This window comes from Pseudonaja textilis, chromosome 8 (genome assembly GCF_049901715.1).
Source record: "Pseudonaja textilis isolate UNSWEBS1 chromosome 8, rPseTex1.2, whole genome shotgun sequence".
Taxonomy (NCBI): Eukaryota; Metazoa; Chordata; class Lepidosauria; order Squamata; family Elapidae; genus Pseudonaja; species Pseudonaja textilis.
Window position 1 is genome coordinate 3,200,704 of NC_141997.1, and position 21,829 is coordinate 3,222,532.

The 21,829-nt window shown below is 42.8% G+C and overlaps 2 protein-coding genes across 2 annotated transcripts in view; both read right to left on the reverse strand.

Annotated features, from left to right (window-relative positions):
- LOC148125093 (uncharacterized) overlaps positions 1–16,104 on the reverse strand; it is a 33,077-nt gene extending 16,973 nt beyond the window's left edge. Inside the window, exon 1 of the mRNA XM_087938143.1 lies at positions 15,980–16,104. Within this exon, the coding sequence (XP_087794269.1) occupies positions 15,980–16,104 (125 nt within the window). The remainder of the gene's footprint in view (positions 1–15,979) is intronic.
- Positions 1–21,829, reverse strand: part of IL1RAPL1 (interleukin 1 receptor accessory protein like 1) — a 1,645,997-nt gene that overhangs the window by 756,802 nt on the left and 867,366 nt on the right. The window lies entirely within an intron of this gene.

A 21,829-nucleotide genomic window follows, 5' to 3' on the forward strand; every position in this document is an offset into this window, starting at 1 on the left:
AATGGAGAGGCCCGCAGAGAGCTTCTGTTGAAATTAGCCTTTGAGAATGCAAATGAGGATTGCAAAAGGATTCTGCAGCCTCTGGCTGCCCGAGGGGGTGCTTCCCTCTCGGACTATCTAAAGACTTGCAGAATCGTGGGGACTGTTTCCTACAATATGGAACACCTGGCAATGGCCCTGCAGAAAGCAAATTCTCAAAACAGGCCGGCTGGGAATTGCTTCAATTGTGGGAAACCAGGCCACTTCAAAGCACAATGTAGGGCTAGGGACAATCCACAAAACAACAACAAGCCAAAAACAATTTGCCCAAGGTGCAAAAAAGGGTACCACTGGGCAAACCAGTGTCGCAGCAGCACCCCCCAACCGCAGGGAAACTAGAGGGGGGGCAGTCAGCCAGCCCCACTCCAAAGGCTGACACCATATCTTTCCAATTAGTTGCTTCCGAAGATATGGAAATTGACATCCCAGGCACTGTGTACTTTCTCCCCACGTGTCTGAAAACCATCCCTCCTGCCATGACGCCCCTCATAATTTATTCCATCTGGGACCTCATGGCAAAAGGAATTATTGCATCTCCATTTCTGAGAGATTCCGATGACTTTTCCTCAGTTGCCATAGCGGTAATTGGAAATACTCCCACAAAATTTAGCAAGGGAGAACTAGTGGCAACTGCTGTTCCAGTACCTGTTAAAACTGAAGATGCCTGGGCATTCGCTGTCCATCAATCTATGGAACGAGCCAGGCCTGTATTACAATTCACAATCAATGATAAGGTCTTTTCGGGTCTCTTAGATACTGGAGCTGACGTTAGTGTCATCCGAACGGCTGAGTGGCCGGACGATTGGCCCCTGGAAACTGCCCCGGCCGTTCGGGGAGTGGGAGGAGTTCAGCACGCCTACTGTAGCAAACACTGGCTACTGGTGAGTTCATCTGACGTCTCTCACACTGCCTACCTCCAACCCTTGGTGCTTCCACTACACACTAACCTGTGGGGCCGTGATCTCATGTCTCAACTTAATGCAAAACTCATCATAGACTAATGGCATCCTCCACTGAAACCCCACTGCGGCTGCAACTAAAAACCACAGAGCCTGTTTGGGTGGATCATTGGCCCCTCACTATAGACAAATTAGAAGCCTTGCAATCACTTGTCCAGGACCAAATTGTCAAAGGGCATGTTGAACCATCTGTCAGCCCATACAACACCCCCATTTTTGTTGTAAGGAAAAAATCAGGGAAATGGAGGCTCTTACAGGATTTGAGGGCCTTGAACATGATTATAAAACCAATGGGGGTGTTACAATGTGGTCTGCCAAATCCCAATATCATCCCTGAAAAATTTGATCTCATGGTTGTTGACCTAAAGGATTGTTTTTTTTCTATCCCACTGCATGAACTTGACCGCGCTTTGTTCGCCTTTACTCTGCCTCGCTTGAATAACTCCTCTCCCTCCTCTCGCTTTCAATGGAAAGTCCTACCTCAGGGCATGCTCAACAGCCCCACCATGTGTCAGCACTATGTAAATAAGGTCCTGTTACCCTATCGTTCTGCCTATCCACAATTTCTGGTGTATCATTACATGGATGACATCCTTGTTGCTGCTCCTGGACCCCCAGGTACAGTGTTTGCTTCGTTCTCTTTCCTGAAAGCCATCCTTGCAAAGGGAGGCTTGCACATAGCGCCTGAAAAGGTACAAGTGCTGACTCCCTATGCATATCTAGGCTATAAAATGCTCTCAACTACTGCCTATCCTTCACTCCCCTCACTCTCTCTGCCTCCTCAACCTACCCTGGTTCAGCTTCAACAATATCTGGGCACCATTAATTGGGCCCGACCTTTCCTGTCACTAACCACTGACACTCTTTCTCCGCTGTTCGAAGCCCTTACTTGGGGAAAAGGGCCCGCTGACAAAATATCCTTGCAGTAACCTCAGCTTCAAGCGCTGACCCATATAGAAGAGAACATACGTAGAATATGGGTGGATAGGGCCGCTGCCAATACTCCTCTAGATATGGTCATTCTAGCCACCCCAAGGCTCATGACTGCGGCAGTGACCCAAAAGGACCAAAAGCTCCACATCTTAGAGTGGATCCATCTCTCCCACACGCCCCGATGCTCCATCACTTCCAAACCAGCTCAATTGGCTCAATTAATCGTAAAGGGCAGGAGCTGCACAAAAGCACTCATGGGGATAGATGTCTCCACACTTTTTATCCCCTTCTCGCTGCAAATTTGGGAACCTCTATTCCAAAACTCCCAGGAGCTTCAGTTGGCCTTATCTGACTGGCCTGGGCTAGTCTCCTGCCACCCACCCGCTGACCCACGTTTTCAGATCATTCGAACCATACCCATCTCCTTCTCCTCTCCCATCAGCAAACAACCTTTGGTCAGTGCCCTGACTATATTTGCTGATGGCAGCAGGGAATGAGGGGCATGCGCTTGGCAAAAGAATGGAGCATGGCACACCAAAACCATCCCTGTGCAGACTTCACCACAAAGGGCTGAGCTTGCTGCAACCATACTAGTCCTCCAAAATTTCAGCGAACCCCTCAACTTGATCTTGGACAGCCTGTATGTTACCCAAATAGTCTGTACCATCCACGACTCTTACCTCTCTCCCGCTATTGACAAGAACCTTCTCTCTCTTTTTGTTACACTGCAACAGCTTGTTGCGCAACAACAACACCCTCTCTTTGTAGCCCACATTCGCAGCCACCAGCCTTTCCCAGGAATTCTCCAGGAAGGCAATGACGTGGCTGATCAAGCGGCTGCAGGTATTATGACCACGCACACCCTAACTCCCTGGGAAAGCCATTCTTACTTTCATCAAAATGCCAAAGCCCTCATGAAACATTTTAACCTTACCATGGCAGAAGCCTCAGCCATCAGACAGCAATGCCCCACCTGCAGTCAGCAAGCCAATTCCATCCCCTTAGGAGTAAATCCGTTACTCAGTTTCCTCCATTTGCCCCCTGGAAGTACCTGCATGTCACAATTGATACTTATTCAGGGTTCATAATGGCAACCCCGCAGAGAGGAGAAGCCTCTAAACATGTCATTAACCACTGCATTCGCATCTTTGCATCGTTGGGATGCCCAAACGAAATAAAAACAGACAATGGTCCTGCATACATTAGTGCGGCTATGTCAGAATTTTGCTCTAAGTGGCAGGTCACCCACAAATTTGGGATCCCTTACAACAGCCAGGGACAAGCCCTGGCAGAGAGAGCCAATTTAACTTTAAAGACAGCGCTAGAACGACATCTGACCAAAGGGAAAAAACCCCTTGGCCTCCCGGCGATGCAAAACACCCTTAATCTTTGCCTTTATACGCTTAATTTCCTCAATCTCTCTGGCACCCCTGCTACAACAGCAGCGGAGCGACACTTTTCCTCCCCCCCCTCTCCTGATTCTCCCAAACCACAGGTATACTACTGCCAACTGCCAGACCCTGCTTGGAAGGGTCCTGCTGATCTCCTCACCTGGGGTCGCGGCTACGCAGCTATCCAGCTTCCAGATCGTGTCCTGTGGGTTCCTGGACGGCACGTCAGACCATACCACCCCAAGGTAGCAAAACCACCAGCTGCAGACATATCAACATGATCTGCCCTGCTGCTTCGCTGACCCTCCTCCTCCTCCTCTTCCTCCTTGCTGCACACGCCTCCAAAGTTTCCATTCCATCCAGAGTAACATACTTCACGCCAGACACCCCCTCCTGCTGACCTGCACTGCATCCTGGGACATTTTTCCCCTTATCTCAGATGGTCAACGCTTCCTCAGCCATGGTCCTACATCTCCAGCAATGCCTCTTTCCGGGTCAACACCTTTGAACAACCCCCTCAAGCTACACTCCTCATATCCCATCCTACTGCAACCACCTACTATTGTTCAGGTCAACGCCTCCATGATTCTACGCGCAACACCTACAGCTCCTGGACAATCCTCAGACCTCGCTCACCTCATCATCATCATAGACAATTCATGAATCAGCCTGACACTCATATTCAGAACCCCCCTTTGCTGCATAGGATTAAAAGATCACAAAAACCCACCAAACCAGATGACTGCACCCCCTGCTTGACCAAAACCACACAAGCAGGCTTCACTCGACTGACTCTCATTTACCATACCCAGCAACCACAGAGATGCCTTTCTACTGGGAAAACTTGCCAGAATAACGGGACTATGTATCAGTTATGCAAAATGAACTCAAAAACTATTTGCTATGACCCCAAGACGGCTGTTCGCCTCAATGTTACTTTGTGGGCCAGACTTCCAAAAGCCTCTGGCAGAGCCGATCCTGAAGGGGAGGGAAAACTTTACTACCTAAATCACACCACTGTGCTTAAGGATGGTACTGACCCAATTGTCTTAACTTTTGATGTTTGCATTGCTTGTTCCAAACCAGGGGGATATCCTTGTGGGTCAGATGATTGGAAAACCAAATATGCTCATGATCATAAGTATTTGTGTCCCACGCCCATCAATTGGGCTGTAGGAAACCCTAATCATTGGATCCCTTGCGGGGGCTCCATTGAATGCTCGGGTTGGTCTTGTGTCTGTGATTACACTGGGGGAGGGTACTCAGGCTGCAATCATCTGTCACATTTTAAACGAGTATCAGGGTCTACCAAGGACAAGGTAGAGATCACTATCTCCAGACAACACCCCGCCATGGATACCTATGGTATAGGGATCGATGGCATAGGAGCAGACCCAAACACCTACATTACTATAAAAACAGAAGTGATATATGAGGGTAAGGAAACATCATTAGGCTGGTCGGTGTATAATAATTTAAGAAAGTTAGATAAAGCCCCTGATACCAGCATAATAGCAAAAAACCTATTCATGGACATGGCAGAAAAAATTGCAAAACAACTTGCAATAACCAATTTCTTTGTCTGCGGGGGAACCACCACAGGAGAACAGTGGCCATGGCAAGCCTTAGAAGCCTCGCCATCACTGTTCAACAACATGTCTTCTATAGGAAACATAACAGCCAGAACTGCCCCCGACCCCTTATCTGGACAATTACTACCAATCTAATCGGTAGAAACTGCTTCTCCCGAACGGGTCCATTCCGGAGGACATCTCCTTTGTTTAGGTACGTGGGACATCTCCTACCGGAATTGGACAGCACCTGATAATGCTACTACCACACCCACAAAATTCAACACAACCCTCCTCCCTTATCTCAGGGACACTTCATCCTCCCAGAACTGGACTGCACCCAATGACATGTATTGGATCTGCGGCAACCTAGCCTACCCATCCCTCCCAGCAGATTGGCAAGGGTCATGTGTATTGGGATGGATAAGACCTTCCTTCTTCCTCCTTCCAATCTCAGTGAAGCAGGAACTAGGCATCCCTGTTTATGACATGTTGTCTCACAAAAAAAGGGAAGCCGACAATGCTTTTGCAGGCTTCCCCTGCCAATCAGAATACACAGGGGACACCTGGACCTCAGAAAAAATCGTCTGCACCTATGGCATGGCTACTTGGGCCCAAGACGGGTCTTATGGGTACAGGACCCCCATATATATGCTTAATAGAATCATTCGTTTGCAAGCTGCCTTAGATTTAGCAGGTCAACGAATAGATAAGGCTCTAAACACTCTTGCAACTGCTACAGACAAATTACACACAGCTGTCTACCAAAATCGCTTGGCTTTGGATTATTTATTAGCCAAGGAAGGGGGTTATGTGGAAGGTTTAATCTCACAAATTGCTGTCTTCAAATTGACAAGGTTGGCAAAGTCGTAGCGCAGTTAACTACTGAGATGCGACAATTAACCTACAATCCGGATCAAGTATGGCGAGGTATGGACCTCAAAAATATCTTTGGCTCCTGGCTCCCAAAACTGCCAGGATTACAAGCTATAGTAGCGCTCATAGGTATTATTGCTGCTGGGTGTGTCATTCTTCCATGTATATTACCAATCTTTGTTCGCACCATCTCCAATAGTCTGTCACTGCTAGCAGAAAAACGCGCCATTGCACAGGTCAATGCCCTCTGGGAAAAAGAATCTCTGTACAAAGCTATACCCTCAGAGGACCCCGATGAGAACATGCGCACAGGCTTCTGTATGGACTATAGCGAAGAACCAGAAGAAATCCCTCTGCGTAAAACTAAAACAGAGGAGATGCAGCAGCGAATCCACATCTAACAGCCTGGGCATATGCCAAAGCCTCACGTAGGCAAAGGAGTTTTGATATATGCCAAGCCTCACGTAGGCAAAGGAGTTTCGATACCTGCAAGACCTCACGTAGGCTGAAAGCAGGTATCAGGAACAAAAGGATGCTGCCCACCTTGGGCTACTGGCTGGACTGCAGGCGCGGATTGATTACTTTGTATCCCTTAAGCACTGTGATTGGGCGCTACAATGTATCCACTGAGATCCCCCACTCTTTTAACATGTAAAGTAGACTGAACTTTCTCTTTTGTGACGTTTAACAATGTGTGTTCAATAAAAGAGCTTCCCTGAGCGCGTGTTCGGGGCTGCTCATCCAAGACTGAACCGGCTTGGTCTCTTTCTTGATGCATTGGACTCAATGAGAAGCCCTCCTAATGTGGAGCAAAGCCGCAAATAATAATGTTAATAATATTTGTTACATTAGTCAAACTTATGTAATCTAGTGTTAATACACACGTTTGTTTTAAAATAGTTATTCAGAGTTTCAATGTGCCATTCTAATGCCAATCACAATATTATTTGTGCATGCATGATAATGCTATCTTTCAACCTCTAATCTTTTCATCTAATTATTGCTTTTATTCTATTATATAAAAGATGTGTATGCTAATATTCCGCCTATTTCTTATTTCTGCCTCTAATCTAGCTTCTATTCAGGCCACCATTACTAATCCTAGTGTTAATACACATGTTTATATTGAGATATAACTTTTCATTATTTAGTTATTCAGTGTGCCATTCTAGTGCCATTCACCATATTTTTTAAACATACATAATAATATCATCTTTTGACCTCTAATCTTTCCATCTAACTATTGTTTTATATAAAAGTGTTATTCTTATTTCTACCTTTATTCTAGTTTTTAATCATAATTATATTAAAAGATATTTCCTTTCTATCCATCACCTCTTGTTTGTTTTAATACTTTAATTCTTTTTTAAAATAAATTTTATTAAGTTTCCAAATTTTAAAAACAAAACTTTATACATTGTTATCAACATCATTGTTATTAACATCTTTTGCATCTCCTCACATTTTCCAGTATATGTATTTACTTATTACTTTACCATTACCTTTTACTCTTACTATAAATCAATATCTTTTATCCTTACATATCAATCTTCTCCATGGTATATTTACATATTTACATATTCCCTCATTCTTTTCCTAATTGCCATTTTATTTTCTTTTTATTTCTAAACCACTCATACCAGGCATTCCCGGCCCGATAATAAATTGAATCTTCTCTGTCTTTTATTTTCATCGTTAGCCTGTCCATCTCTATACAATCTATTATTTTTTTTATAACCATGCCTTCTGGTGGAACCCTTTTGTCCTTCCAGAATTGTGCATATGAAACATTTGCCACATTTCCAACAATTGGGATCTGAGTTAAACATTTTTGCCAATCTAGCAAGGGAAAGGTGCCATCTGTAGAACATTTTGTATTGATTTTCCTTGTATGCTGTGGATGTAATTAGTTTGTAATTTGATCCCCACATTCTCTCCCAATTTTCCAGGTCTATATTGTGGCCAACATTTTTTGCCCATACCACCATCGTCTCTTTGACCACCTCCTCTTCCATTTTAAAATCTAGTAGAAAGTTATATATTCTTGAAATCATTTTCTTTTCCATTTCTTGTAGAATTATATCTAACTGATGCTTTTCCATGCAGAAACCAAATTGTTCTTTGTCCTTCTGGTATCTCACCTGAATTTGCATGTATGGCCACCAATCTATCTTTATATTTTGTTGCTGTAATTGTCTCATTTTTAATCTTCCTTGTGTGTCTAATAGGTCTTTGTAATTCCTCTTTTTCCCAGATCCATTGCATTTGAGTAGATTTGTGCTTCCATAGCTGACAACCAGTTTGGTATTTTAGTATAATGATTCTTTTTAATCTTGTTCCATGTCCGAATTAATGAATCTTTAATCATGTGTCTCTGAAAATATGCATGCTGTTTACATTTCCCATCCCATAGGAAACTATGCCACCCTCTCTGCAAGTCGTGACCCTCTATCGACAATACTCTTTTATTTTCCAGGTTGATGCAATCTTTAATCCATACCATAGCTGCAGCCTGATAATACATTTCCCAGTCAGGGAGTCCAAAGCCACCCCTTTCTCTTTTGTCCTGTAACAATTTCATTTTTACCCCTTTTTCCCATCCCAAACAAATTTACTTATTATTCGATCTAATTCTCTAAAAAAGTTTTTATCCAATCTTATTGGTACAGTTTGAAAAAGATATAGCATTTTTGGTAGGGTAGACATTTTAATTGCTGCAATTTTCCCCAGTAATGATAGTTGTAATTTCCCCCACATTTCCAATTCTTTTTTGATTTGTATTATTAATTTGTCATAGTTATCTTTTTGATTGAAGAGCATCTTGCTGTTAACCAAATGCCTAAATATTTTATCTTTTTCACACTTTGCATTCCCAATTTTCCTTCTAATTCTTTTTTTGTTTGTTTATCTTTTAAATTTTTAGTCAATAATTTTGTTTTGTTTTTATTAATCTTAAGGCCTGCGACCTTGCCAAATTCCTCTATTTCCTTTATTAATTTTACTCCCATATCCTCTGGATCTTTCAGAAAAAATACTATATCATAGGCAAATGCCTGTACCTTATAATGCTCCTTTTTAATTAAAGCCCCTTTGATTTCTACATTTTTCCTAACGTTTTCCAATAAGTTTTCTAAGGTAAGAATAAAGAGAAAGGGTGACAGTGGGCATCCCTGCCTTACTCCCTTATTGATCTTGAATGTTTCCGTTCTGTCACTGTTCATTATTACACTGGCCGTCTGTGTCATATAAATTGTCGAAATAAATTTAATAAATTTATTGCCAAATTGCATGCTTTTTAATTGTTGTATTATGAACTGCCAATTAACATTGTCAAATGCCTTTTGCGCATCAAGGAAGACCATTGCCAATTGTTTTCCTGGGTTTGCTTCATAATATTCTATTAAATTCAATACCATTCTGGTATTATTTTTAATTTGTCTATTCGGTAAGAATCCATTTTGGTTGCTATGAATGATCTGATTCAGGGTTTTTTCCAATCTTTCTGCTATTAAGGACATAAATATTTTATAATCAACATTTAAAAGGGATATGGGCCTATAATTTTGAATTAATTGATGGTCCAAATCTTCTTTTGGGATCAGTACTATGTATGTCCCCCCACATGACTTAGGTAATTTTGCTGTCATGAGTACCTCATTATAGAGTTCTAATAATTGCATTTCTATTTTTTCTTGGAGCATTTTCTCCAGTTCCCCTGGGAGACCATCCAGTCCCGGTGTCTTATTGTTTTTCTGTTTCAGGATTGCCTCTTGCAGTTCTCTTAATGTTACTTCCCTGTTTATCTCTTCTTTATCCTCTTCTGGGATCATAGGTAGCCCTTTTCCTTCTAAGTAATGTTGGATATTTCCCTCTGGTACATCTTCCCTACTCTATAATTCCTCAAAAAACCTTTTAACAATATGTTTTTTCTTTTCAGTTTGATGTTGTAGCATACCATCAGCATCCTTCAATTGTTGGATTGCTCTTTTTTCTTTTTCTTTCTTAAGTCTATAGGCTAGCCACCTTCCTGGCTTATTCGTGTGTTCAAAATAATTCTGTTTTATCTTTTTCATGCCCTGTAACCATTCATCTTGTGCTAACATATTCAGTTTATGTCTAATCATTATCCTCTCCTTATTTGCTGTCTTATTATGTAGTGTTTTTTTCTAGTGTTTTTTCTAACTCCTTAAGAGTATCTAGTAGTTTAGATTGTTCTGCTTTTTTTCCCTTGTATATACGTGTATTTTATGAAATTGCTAGGCCCCTGATGTATGCTTTAGTTGTGTCCCATAGGTTTGGAGTTGATGTTTGTTGTTTTTTGTTTTCCTTCAGAAAGAACTCCGATTTTCCATCATCTTAACACATTCTTTTTCTTTTAGGATCTCCTTGTTTAGCATCCATCTTCTGTTCTTTTTCAATCCTTTCCAAATTATTTTAATAGGATTATGGTCCGCCCATGTGTTAGATTCAATTTTTATTTCTTTTATATTACGTTCGATTTCCCCATTTGTCCATAACATATCCAATCTTGACCATGATGTGTGTGATGCTGAATAGTAAGTATACTGATTTTTGACTGTATTTCTTTCTCTCCATATATCTTTTAATCCTAATTCGTCCACCATTTGATAGAATACTTTTGGTAAATGTTTTCTTTTTCCTTTTTTCCCCTGGATTTTCATTATTGTAATCTTTTCCTAAATTTGCTATTGCACTGAAATCACCTAGCTGGCATATGCTCTCATATTCCTGTTCTACTAATTTTCTGTATAGCTTGGTATAAAATTTTTCTTGTTTCTCATTCGGCACATATATCACTGTCAATAACATTTTCTTATAATTTATATAAACTTCTAACATCAAAATCCTACCTGTTTTGCTTGTAAATGTTTCCTAATATATATTGCTATCCTCCTCTTTTTTTGTTGGGCTAGTGATACGTTTAAATCTCCTAACTTTGGTGTTTCTAACAGTTTACTTTGATGTTTCTGGATATGTGTTTCTTGAAGGTATATAATATCTAAGTTCAATATCTGTAGTTTAGTTATCGTTTTTTTTCCTCTTAATTTGTGAATTTAAACTCTTGGTGTTAATGGAAATCAATTTGATTTGTTCCACCATCTTACTCTGTAATTGTTTCTTATTGAAGCTTGTTTGCTCTCATTTGGTGTCTTGTTCTTACGCCTTCTCTTCTCCTTCTCTTTCCTCTTGTTCTGTTTCTCTTTCCTCCACCCGATCTTCTTGGCTCCTACTTTCCACTTCCTCTTTGCTGTTTTGGTCTTCTCCTGACACCACATACAGTTCAAAAAAATTCCCTCACTTTTTCTATACTGTCTATTTTATTTTTTTTATCCTGCCATGATATTAACATTCCCTCTGGGATGAGCCATTTGAACAGGATGTTATTCTTATTCAGTTGGGCAGCCAGGAATCTGTATTTCTTTCTATGTTCCCTTATTCTTCTTGGAATTTGTTTCAATGTTACAATTTCTGTTCCCTTAAATATTAGCGGTTCATCTCTTGTCACTTTGTATATCTCACCTCTCAGTTGTTTCTTTGAGAATCATATATGAACCTCTCTTGGAAGTTTAAAACGTCTTGTATTGTTGCTATGTATTCTATATACCTCGTCGATTTCCCTTTGACCCTCTTGACCCTCTTTTTGTAACACTTCTGCTATGAGATCTGCCATTAATTTGGGCAAGTCCTCCCCCCTTTCTTCTGTTACATTCTGAAATCTGAGGAAGAAATCAGTCTTTTCCATCTCCAAATATGCAAATGCCTCTTCTAATTTCCTGTTCTCTCCCATTAATTTCTGTTCTATTGATTCTACTTTCTTATCTGTTTGTTCGACCTTTGCCTCTACTGCTTTCATTTTATGTTCTGTCTTTACTACTGTTTGTACTTAGCTTGTCATCTAGTTTCCATATTTTACCTTTCATTTCCCCCATTTCAGTTTTAAAGTCTGCTTGGTTTCTCACCAACAATTCTTGTATTGTTGTTAATGCCATTTGAATTGTTTGCATATTTGATACCTGACTCGCCTTCTCAGGATTCAGCATGCCCTCTATCGAACATTGTCCTGCTGGTGATGTTATTGTTGATGTTGGGTTGGATGTTGTTTTCTCCCCAATCTTAGCAGTAGTTGTTGTGGTGGACATCTTAGGCTTCCCAAATCTACCTATTTTCTTAAGAAAGTCTTTCAATATTATCATCCATTGTATCAACTCCCTTCTGCATTTTCTATGTTTATCTCTTCCCTTTTATCTTATTCTAATCCCTTCAGTTTATCTCTACAAGGTCTAATATATTTAATAATGTCTCGCCTTAATTTTATGCACACGAGAACCTCAGAAAACAAATATTGCACCTCTACGGGGAGGAAACCCACCATCTGACCAGGACTTATGAAAAACTTGAAGTCCAAAGAGCTTCCATTTTATGTGACCTTGCATTCCTATGCAACTGTCGAGATCAAAATTTAATTCCCACAAGCTTCCAATTGAAATTCCACACCAACACAGCAGCCACCAAACGCATCCTAAAAAGAACAGAATTGGCCCTAATTAGAAATGAACTTCACACAAAAAGGTTTCTCCTAGACCAAATCAACAAAGATCTCCTCACATTCCACCTCAGACTCAGCAACAAGATTCACCCTCTACTTTGGGACAAATCCAAACAACTCGCTGTCTGGAGAGCCGAAACACAGACCACCCTCAAGACAGACACACACACCAACAAACTCAGGAAACTACAACAATGCCAGAAACCAACTCCTCCCCCCCCACACAGCCACACATGAAACAAACAGTGCACAACATCTCAGACAAGATCCTCACTGAAGCTGAAACCAAGGTCCTTTCAAAAGGATTCAACTTTGCTGTCGCTCCCAAACACATCCCCACAGAAACCATCATATGCGGAGTTGAAACCAGCCTGACCAAAACCAACCCTGATGATGCTAACAAAATCAGACTCGAAATCACCAACATCCTCTGCACTAGCAAACCACCCAAAAGCAACTTATCCAAAGAAGAACAAACTGCACTATTTAACCTGAAAGAAGACACCAGCATAATAATCCTACCAGCAGACAAGGGCAACGCGACAGTGGTTATGAACACATCTGACTACCAAACCAAGCTAACCAACCTACTCCAAGACCCCACATACAAACCCCTAAAGACAGACCCCACCACCTACCTAGAAAAAACTACCAAATCCAAAATAAAAGCCTCCCCCATCAGTGAAGAAATCCAGCAAAGAATCATACCCAGAGAGAAATCATCCAGATGCCCAAAGCTTTATTGTCTCCCCAAGATACACAAAGAAGGAACCCCACTCAGACCAATAGTCAGCTCCATAGGCTCACCTCTACAAAACCTGGCCAAATTTCTCGCTAAACAACTACAACCCTATGCAGAATCCATCAACTCACACGTAAGAAACTCATTCCAGTTCATCGAGATCATAAAGGAACAAAACTTACAACCCAGCGACCTACTAGTAAGCTTCGATGTCATATCCCTCTTCACCCAAGTGCCAATAAAAGAAGACTTGACAGCCATCCAAAACAAATACAACCCCCCCAAGCACATCCTAGATTTGACCAACCACTGCCTATCCAATACATACTTCACGTACAATGGACAAAAATACAAACAAATAGAAGGAGCACCCATGGGATCACCCCTCTCACCTGTCATCGCAAACCTCTACATGGAACACTTTGAAACACAAGCTCTAGAAAAATACGACCACAAACCCAAACTCTGGCTCAGATACGTAGATGACACCTTCATAATCTGGCCACACGGGAAAGAAAAACTGAACAACTTCCTCACACACCTCAACAGCCTACACCCCAAAATACAATTCACCATGGAAACAGAAGCCAACAATCAACTTCCCTTCCTAGATGTCTTGGTATACAAAAGATCCAATGGCTCCCTAGGACACACCATCTACCAGAAGAAAACTCATACAAATCGCTATCTACATGCACTCTCACACCACCACCCAGCACAGATCAATTCCGTAGCCAAGACACTCATCTCCAGAACAAAATGCTTAGCCAATGAACAACACCAAAAAACCGAACTACACACTCTCACCAATGTACTTACAGCCAATGGATTCCAAAGAAAGAAGATTACCCACCTAATCCAAAAAGAAACCCCAACCAAAATCCAAGACAGAGAACAAGAAAATGGCAAAGCCCTCCTCCCGTATATAAAAGGCACTACAGACAAAATCAGCAAGATCCTCCAAAAACACAACATTAAAACAGCATTCTGCACAAACAGAAAAATATCCACCATCCTAAGAAACCCCAAAGACAAAATCGAATTAGAAAACCAAGGAGTATACGAAATCCCCTGCACTGCCTGCCCTACCACATACATTGGACAAACTAACAGAAGAATAAGTGCACGCATTGAAGAACATAAGAACTCAATCAAAAAAGAAGAAACGACCTCTTCCCTGGTCCAACACCTCAAAGCCACAGGACATGAAATTGACTTTAAAAATACCAGAACTATCGCCCAAACCGAACACTTCAACAGCAGAATAATCAGAGAAGCCATAGAGATAGAAAAACGCCACACAGCATGAACAAACGAGATGACACCTCCCGCCTTCCAGCCATTTGGAAACCCGCCCTCATGAACAGACAGTACCTAACATGAAGAATGACACCAGACCCACACCCATGAGAGCCACACAAGATGCCACCACCACACTTCCATGTAGAAAACAGACTCACACCCACTCAGAAGATAAGACACGACCATGGACCAGAAGCTGCACTGCAGCTGCATCACTACCCACTTCAAACCCCTCCGAGCCATACATGAAGCAAACCGACACCCACTATGAAGATGCAGCACGACCACGAACTCGAAGCCAAACAGCAAGATCACAGCTCACCAACTCAAATCCCCCAGCAACTAAGACTAACCTGAGCACAACCAAGCCCCCACCTGAACAGAACACGCCTCCAACCAATCAGAACACGGCCAACCCCCCAACCAATCAGAACACAGCCAAACCCCCTACCAATGAGAACACACCCCCACCCAATCAGAACACAGCCAAGCCCCCACCCAATCAAGTCCCACACCCACTAGCAGTTAAAAGGAAGAAGCAGCTGCAATCTCACATCACTCTGAGAAGCAAGAGCCGAAGACAGAAGCCTGAAGATGATGAATGAGACTTCATCGAAACGTTGCCTAGATATTTCGAATCTTACGCGGGAGAAAACCCGAACAACCAAAGATCCACATATGTATGTATGTATGTATGTATGTATGTATGTATTTATACAACAATGTAAAACTAAATATCGTTATTGTTTATAATCTATGATAGTCTGTAACCCTCTTAATTTTCTAATCTTATTTAATCCTTTTAACAAATTAATTAAGTATAATTTTAAATATAATAGCTTATATAGTAAACATATATAATTCAATAAATATAGATAAATATGTGTTTGATTGTTTTCTTTCTTATATACTATATCTTATAACTTTCTTATAGTTCAATTAAGTCTATGAATCAATATATAGCCATTAACTAGTTATACATCAATTGATTAATTAGTTGTTATCCAAAGTATCAAATTGTGGAAAGATATAAAGGATATATAGGGTATAGCAGTTATAAAGAAAGTAGCAATCTATGAAATAGGATACATAAATTAATTCTTCTTGCAAGCAACCAGTTATATATATATTTTCAATGTACACTTTTGAATTTAAATACTTAGAAATTATTCAGCTTTCTTCTTCTTCCTTCCTTCTTCTTTTCCCTTTCTTCTGCACATCGTCACATTACTTTCCTCATTTCCTGTTTCCTCAGTCATCTTTAACTACTTAGTCACTTCCACTCTCAAACTGCACAGTCACAGCTTTCTATCAAAATGGTTCCACTCTCCATTCAACTACAGTTCTCCATTAAAGTTCCAATTGTTCTCTCCAATGTCTCTTTTCTGCTCTGCTAGTAATCAATCCAAATCGTAGAAATTTTTAGTTTTTATTCACAGAGTCTCGATCTTTTCTTCTGCGGCGCTCTCTCTCAGCTGTCAAAGTGTTCTGTTTCCTCCTTTCCTTTCGCTCCGCTATCCCCCACTAATTAGCCGCTGTATTCACTCTCTCCAGAGATTCCCTCTGTCAAAGTCTTTCACAGGACTCTCTTCTCTCACCTCTCGAAAACTGTCCCAGTCTGCTGTTCTTCTTCTGATGTGTTGTGTTGATCCACTTTCCTGCTTCCCGATCGCAGCTGGCTGTCACAGCTTCGGACTCGCTGTAAATGCTGGGTTTCTTTCATGCCGGATTCAAAGGGCTTTCCCTCATCATAGCGGGAGGTTGCTTTCCTCCAGTCTGCTCCTAGGCTTCCCCTTCTAATTCGTGTGTCTCTCCAAGCTTCACAATGCCTCTGAAAGCTTCCAAGCACAAAAATTCAGATACAGAATTGCAGAGATTGCTCTCCTGCTCCGCTCCACCGGGACCTCACCATTGGAAGTCCCTTAATACTTTAATTCTTATTTGCTTTTTAGCTTGCCTCCCATACACTCTTGAATCTTTGGATCTATCTACATCTATGTCATTACTATTCAGTCTAAATATTTCTCCCATTTCTCCTCCTATGCTGCCTCCTATTCTCTCTTAAAGTACTTTTCCCTTGTTTTATTTCATCAGTTATTATCTTTATTGACTTCTCCTTCTTGTCATCTTGCTTTATTTGCTTTGTCTGTGCTATCTTTTCCTCCATTCTTTCTGTTGTCTCCTTTCTTTCCTGGACTTTTTGATCTTCATTCATTGTCACCTGTAGGGTATGTTCTATTTTCCCATTTATGCCATGCAATAAGTTCTTTATCTATCTGTGATTCTTTGTCATAGTGTCATTAATGCTTTGGAACATCAATGCCATTTCTTTTAAAATTTCACTCATTTCCCCCTGATGGGGCATCTTGTCTTATTTTAGTAAGTCCCACTTACTCAATAGTCCAAAACCAATATATTCAAGCCTAATGTTGTTCCTCAGAAAGTACAATAATCATAGTTCTTTATATCCCAAGAAGGATTATTCAATCAATTCCATTTAGATAGTCCAGGAAGCTTTCCAAATATCTCCTTCAGTCCATTCTATAAACTTAATCATATATCTTCACATTCAAAAGTTGGTTTAATTAAATATCTTCCTTGCTCTCATAGTTGAATCTCCAGTAATCATAAAGTAGATAATTATAGAACAATAGGTATCACTGCAGTCCTCCAGATAAATGTTTATTTCTCTTATCAGAAATTTTCCCAGACTTGTAGGGGTGTTGTGACTGGAAGGGTTGAGCCTGCTGTGAGTTTTGAATCTGATGCATCTGAAGACAGAAGGTTTGAGCCTGCTGTGAGTTTGGAGTCTGATGTATCAGAGGACACAGGGGTGAGTGATGAGGAGGATGAGAGAGTGTCGGAGACACAATCATCTCCAGAACCTTCCACTTCATTCATACCTCAGGTGTCAGCAGCTGATCCATAGAACGTGCCAGAGGCTTTGAGTGATGACGAGACTGATGGATGTTGGCTTGATGTTAGGACTAGAAAAAGATTGAAACATCAATCACAATTTGAAAAGAAACGTCAAGCCAGAGATTAATTAGAGAGACTGACACACCCCTTCAGGGGATATAAAGAAGCGTGCTAGCTCTTAATCCTTGTTCGAAGCAAAGTGTCTTTTGGTTTGGAGAATGCATCTGACTCTCTCGGCTGCAGCATCTTGATTTATGGTTAGCTAGGACTTGCCAGACAGATTCCTTGAAGACTGCCAAGGACTGTGTAAACAGAAGCAGTTAACTCTGCCATGTCTGGGTTTGTCTGTTTGAGCATTTGAACTTTGGAACTTTGAATTCTCACCTGTGGATACAGGTGAGACAGAACATTTTTGCTTCAAACCTTTACTCCATCTTATAACCAAGATGGACCAAACACAACTAAAGCAACTGGTAGAGCAGCAGCAGCAACAGATTGACCAACTTTTGCAGAATAACCAGGTCTTACAACATCAGGTAACTCAGTTGGTTAATCATGTTATGCAGTTGCAGGCTCCTGTTGCTCCCCCAGCTCCTCCCCTTAGGAAATGCCCGGTATCTGTGCCGGATAAATTCTCGGGATAGACTGATATGTTCCCGGCGTTTATGGGACAGTGCCAACTATTCATGTCCTTACGGCCCGCAGATTTTCCTGATGACCATGCTAGGGTGGGGTTTATTATCAGCCTTTGTCAGGTCCGGCTGTTAGATGGGCTACTCCTCTGCTGGCACAAGATAGCCCTTTATTAAATGACTACCAGGGTTTCCAGCAACAATTACCTGCCATGTATGAGAACCCCATAAAGAGTCAAACTGTGGCCAGACGTTTGAAGGACATTCATCAGGGGAAACACCCTTTGCAAGAGTTTATTGCAGAGTTTCGTCTGCTCTGCATGGACTCTGCTTGGAATGAGGCAGCCCATATGGACGCATTTCAAGATGGATTGGCAGATGAAATCCAAGAGGAGCTGGTGCACGTGGAGCCAGCCCTAACCCTGGATGCACTGGTAATACAATGTTGCGCATTGACGCCCAGCTTCAAAGGCACAAGACCAGACACTCAGTTCCGGAACCGCCCTCCCTCTCACGGCTGCAACCTCCAGTACAACCTGTGCCCTTGGTATCCCATAATACCGTGACCAGGACTGAGGAGCCAATGGAGTTGGGTGCACTCCGCCCTCAGTTGACAGCGCAAGAACGCTCGCGAAGATTCCAGGGAGGCTTATGCCTTTATTGTGGTGGGCCGGGACATTTTGCCAGTTCTTGTAAATGGAGGGGGACACGAAGACCAGTGCCAGAGTCTAATCCTGGGCCATCGGGAAACGGGGTAGGCCCGACCTCGGGGAAACCCTAAGTCGGGCACGTATCACACCACCACCCAAAGTAGCTGAGGTGAACTCTGGTCCTCCCCGACATTTACTGTTGGACACACAGGTTTTCCTACAGTCCCGGAAGGAAGGGATTTCTGTGGTTGCGTTGGTGGACTCAGGGGCTACTACTAGTTTTATGAACCGGGCCTTCGCAACTCACTTTGATGTCCCTTTGATTGCTGTGGAACCACCCATCAAGGTGGAAACCGTTGATGGGCGTGAGCTTAGGTCTGGGCCCATTCATTTTGCCACATAGCTGTTGCGTTTGGTTATTGGAGACCACGAGGAGGCGATTAGTTTTTATATCACCTCGGGCCTCCATCTCCCTCTGGTTCTTGGCATGTCCTGGCTACGATTGCACGATCCTTTGGTGGCTTGGGCGCAGAACGTCATTTCCTTCTCAAGTCTCCAGTGCGTGGATCATCTGAGACATATCTGCGCTGGCCAGGACATCATCACCCCCACTGTTACCATACCACCGGAGCTATCGGACTTCTCCGATGTTTTCAGTGAGAAGGAGGCAGATCAGTTACCACTGCATCGAGCCTATGACTGTCCCATGGACCTTCTACCTGATGCCCCACTGCCCAAGGGTCGTCTATATTCCATGTCTGAGCCCGAATTGGCTGCTCTTCGAGATTTTCTGGATAAGAACTTGGCCCGGGGATTTATCAGACCATCGTAGTCTCCTCTTTCTGCTCCCATCCTTTTTGTGTAAAAGAAGACGGGGGAGTTGCACTTATGCTGCGACTACCGCAGGTTAAACGCCATCACGCTGAGAAATAGTTATCCCTTGCCGCTCATTCCAGAGTTGATGGAGCGGTTGCGGGAGGCCACTATTTTCACCAAGCTCGATCTTCGAGGGGCCTACAACCTGGTGCAGATGCGCAAGGGGGATGAGTGGAAGACGGTGTTTGGCACCCGATACGGACATTATGAATACACCGTAATGCCGTTTGGGTTGACCAACGCCCCCACGGTTTTCCAGAATTTAATGAATGACATTTTATGGGACATGCTTGATTGGTTTGTGGTGGTGTACCTGGACAACATTTTGATCTACTCTCGGTCCAGGGATAGCCACGTTCGCCAAGTCCGTCAGGTATTACAATGTCTTCGGGAGCATAAACTCTATGCAAAGCTGAAGAAATGCCTCTTTTTCCAGACTTCCATAGAGTTCTTGGGGCATATCATCTCTCCCGAGGGCATTGCCATGGACCCGAGGAAAGTAGAGGCCTTGTGTAGTTGGAAACCCCCTCATCGAGTAAAGGACATGCAATGTCTCTTGGGGTTTGCTAATTACTACAGGACCTTCATCCTGGATTTTGCCAAGCTGACGGATCCCATCATCCAGCTCCTTCACAAGAAGGTCCCATTCCAGTGGGGCCCCCCGCAGCAACAGGCTTTTGGGGCGGTGTTGTTACAAGCCCCAATGGATGGTGCACCTCTTTTTCCATGTGCATATTATTCAAGGAAGCTCACAACTTCTGAGTGCAATTATACCATTTGGGAGAAGGAGTTGCTGGCTATCAAGGCTGCGTTTGACACCTGGCAACATCATCTGAAGGGGGCTCGGCACAAGGTGGAGGTTCGCATGGATCACCATAACCTGGAACATTTGTCCACTGCCAAGAAGTTGAACCAATGACAGATCCGGTGGTCGTTGTTCTTCGCTAGGTTCAACTTTTCAGTCACATACGTTCCAAGTGGACAAAATTGGAGAGCGGATGCCCTGTCTTGTAAACCTGAGTACATTGGTCCCGAGGACCCTCTTCCTCCATGTACGGTGCTGCCACCGGAATCTTTGGCCATTATTCAGGACCCGGTGGATTTGAGGCTTGAGTAAGAGAGGCGCAGCGCTTAGACGCTTGGTCACAGCAAAGAATGGGGGAAATTGAACCTGACTCTCCATAGACTCTAGAGGAGGGCTTACTACAGCATCGAGGACTATTGTAGGTACCCACCAGGATGCTTAGAGCCCTCATCATGACTCAATGTCATGACAATCCTGCTGCTTACCATTTTGGCTTCTTTAAAACTCTTCACCTGGTCACACAGACTTTTTGGTGGCCTCGAGTCCGACATGACGTCTTTTCTTACATCGCCTCTTGTATTATGTGTTGACAAGCGAAGGCTGCATCAGATGCGCTTCCTGGACTTCTTCAACCACTACCAACTCCGAACCGACCCTGGGGGGTGGGCAATCTCTATGGAATTTTTAACACACTTGCCCTCGTCGTCGGTTATACAACGGTACTTGTGGTGGTTGACATGCTCACCAAGATGGCCCATTTCATCCCGTGTAGAAGGTTACCTTCAGCTCGTGTTACTGCCCGGCTTTTCATACAACACATATTCCGTTTACATGGCTTACTGGACAGAATTGTTTCAGATCGCGGTGTTCAGTTCACCGCTCAATTCTGGAAGAGCCTAATGAATGCATTACAGGTACATGTATGTTTAGCGCACCATCCGGAAACCGATGGTGGGACTGAGAAAGTAATTGGCATCCTTGCCCAATACCTCAGATGTTTTGTTAATCAATGGCAAAATGACTGGGTGACCTATCTTCCATTGGCAGAGTTTGCTTTTAACAATTCTCAGCACACCTCCACCCACATGACACCTTTTTACGCAAATGTGGGTTACCATCTGAGGTTTTTCCCCCTATCGATCATAGATTCTCCAGTTCCAGAGACACGAGACTTTTTGTCTGAATTACATGCCGTGCATCAATTGATTTCCAGAAAACTGGAACGAGCGAAAGCAGACTATAAACGTTTCCCAGATCGTTCACATCAGGTGATGCCTCCGCTGGCTGTGGGAGACAAGGTGTGGTTGTCCATGAAGCATCTCCGGGTTGATTGTCCAATTAGGAAGTTGGATCATCGCTTTATTGGTCCCTTCCCTATCGAGGCGGTTATTAATCCTGTGGCTAATCGGCTCACCCTACCGCGCTCCATGCACATTCACCCTGTTTTTCACCACTCCCTTTTGGTACCTGACACCCCATCGTGTACTCTCTGTTCTCCAGACGATATGGGTTCTCCATCTGGGCCCAGCGCTGATCCTGTTGCGGATACCACAGTGGTCGGCATTT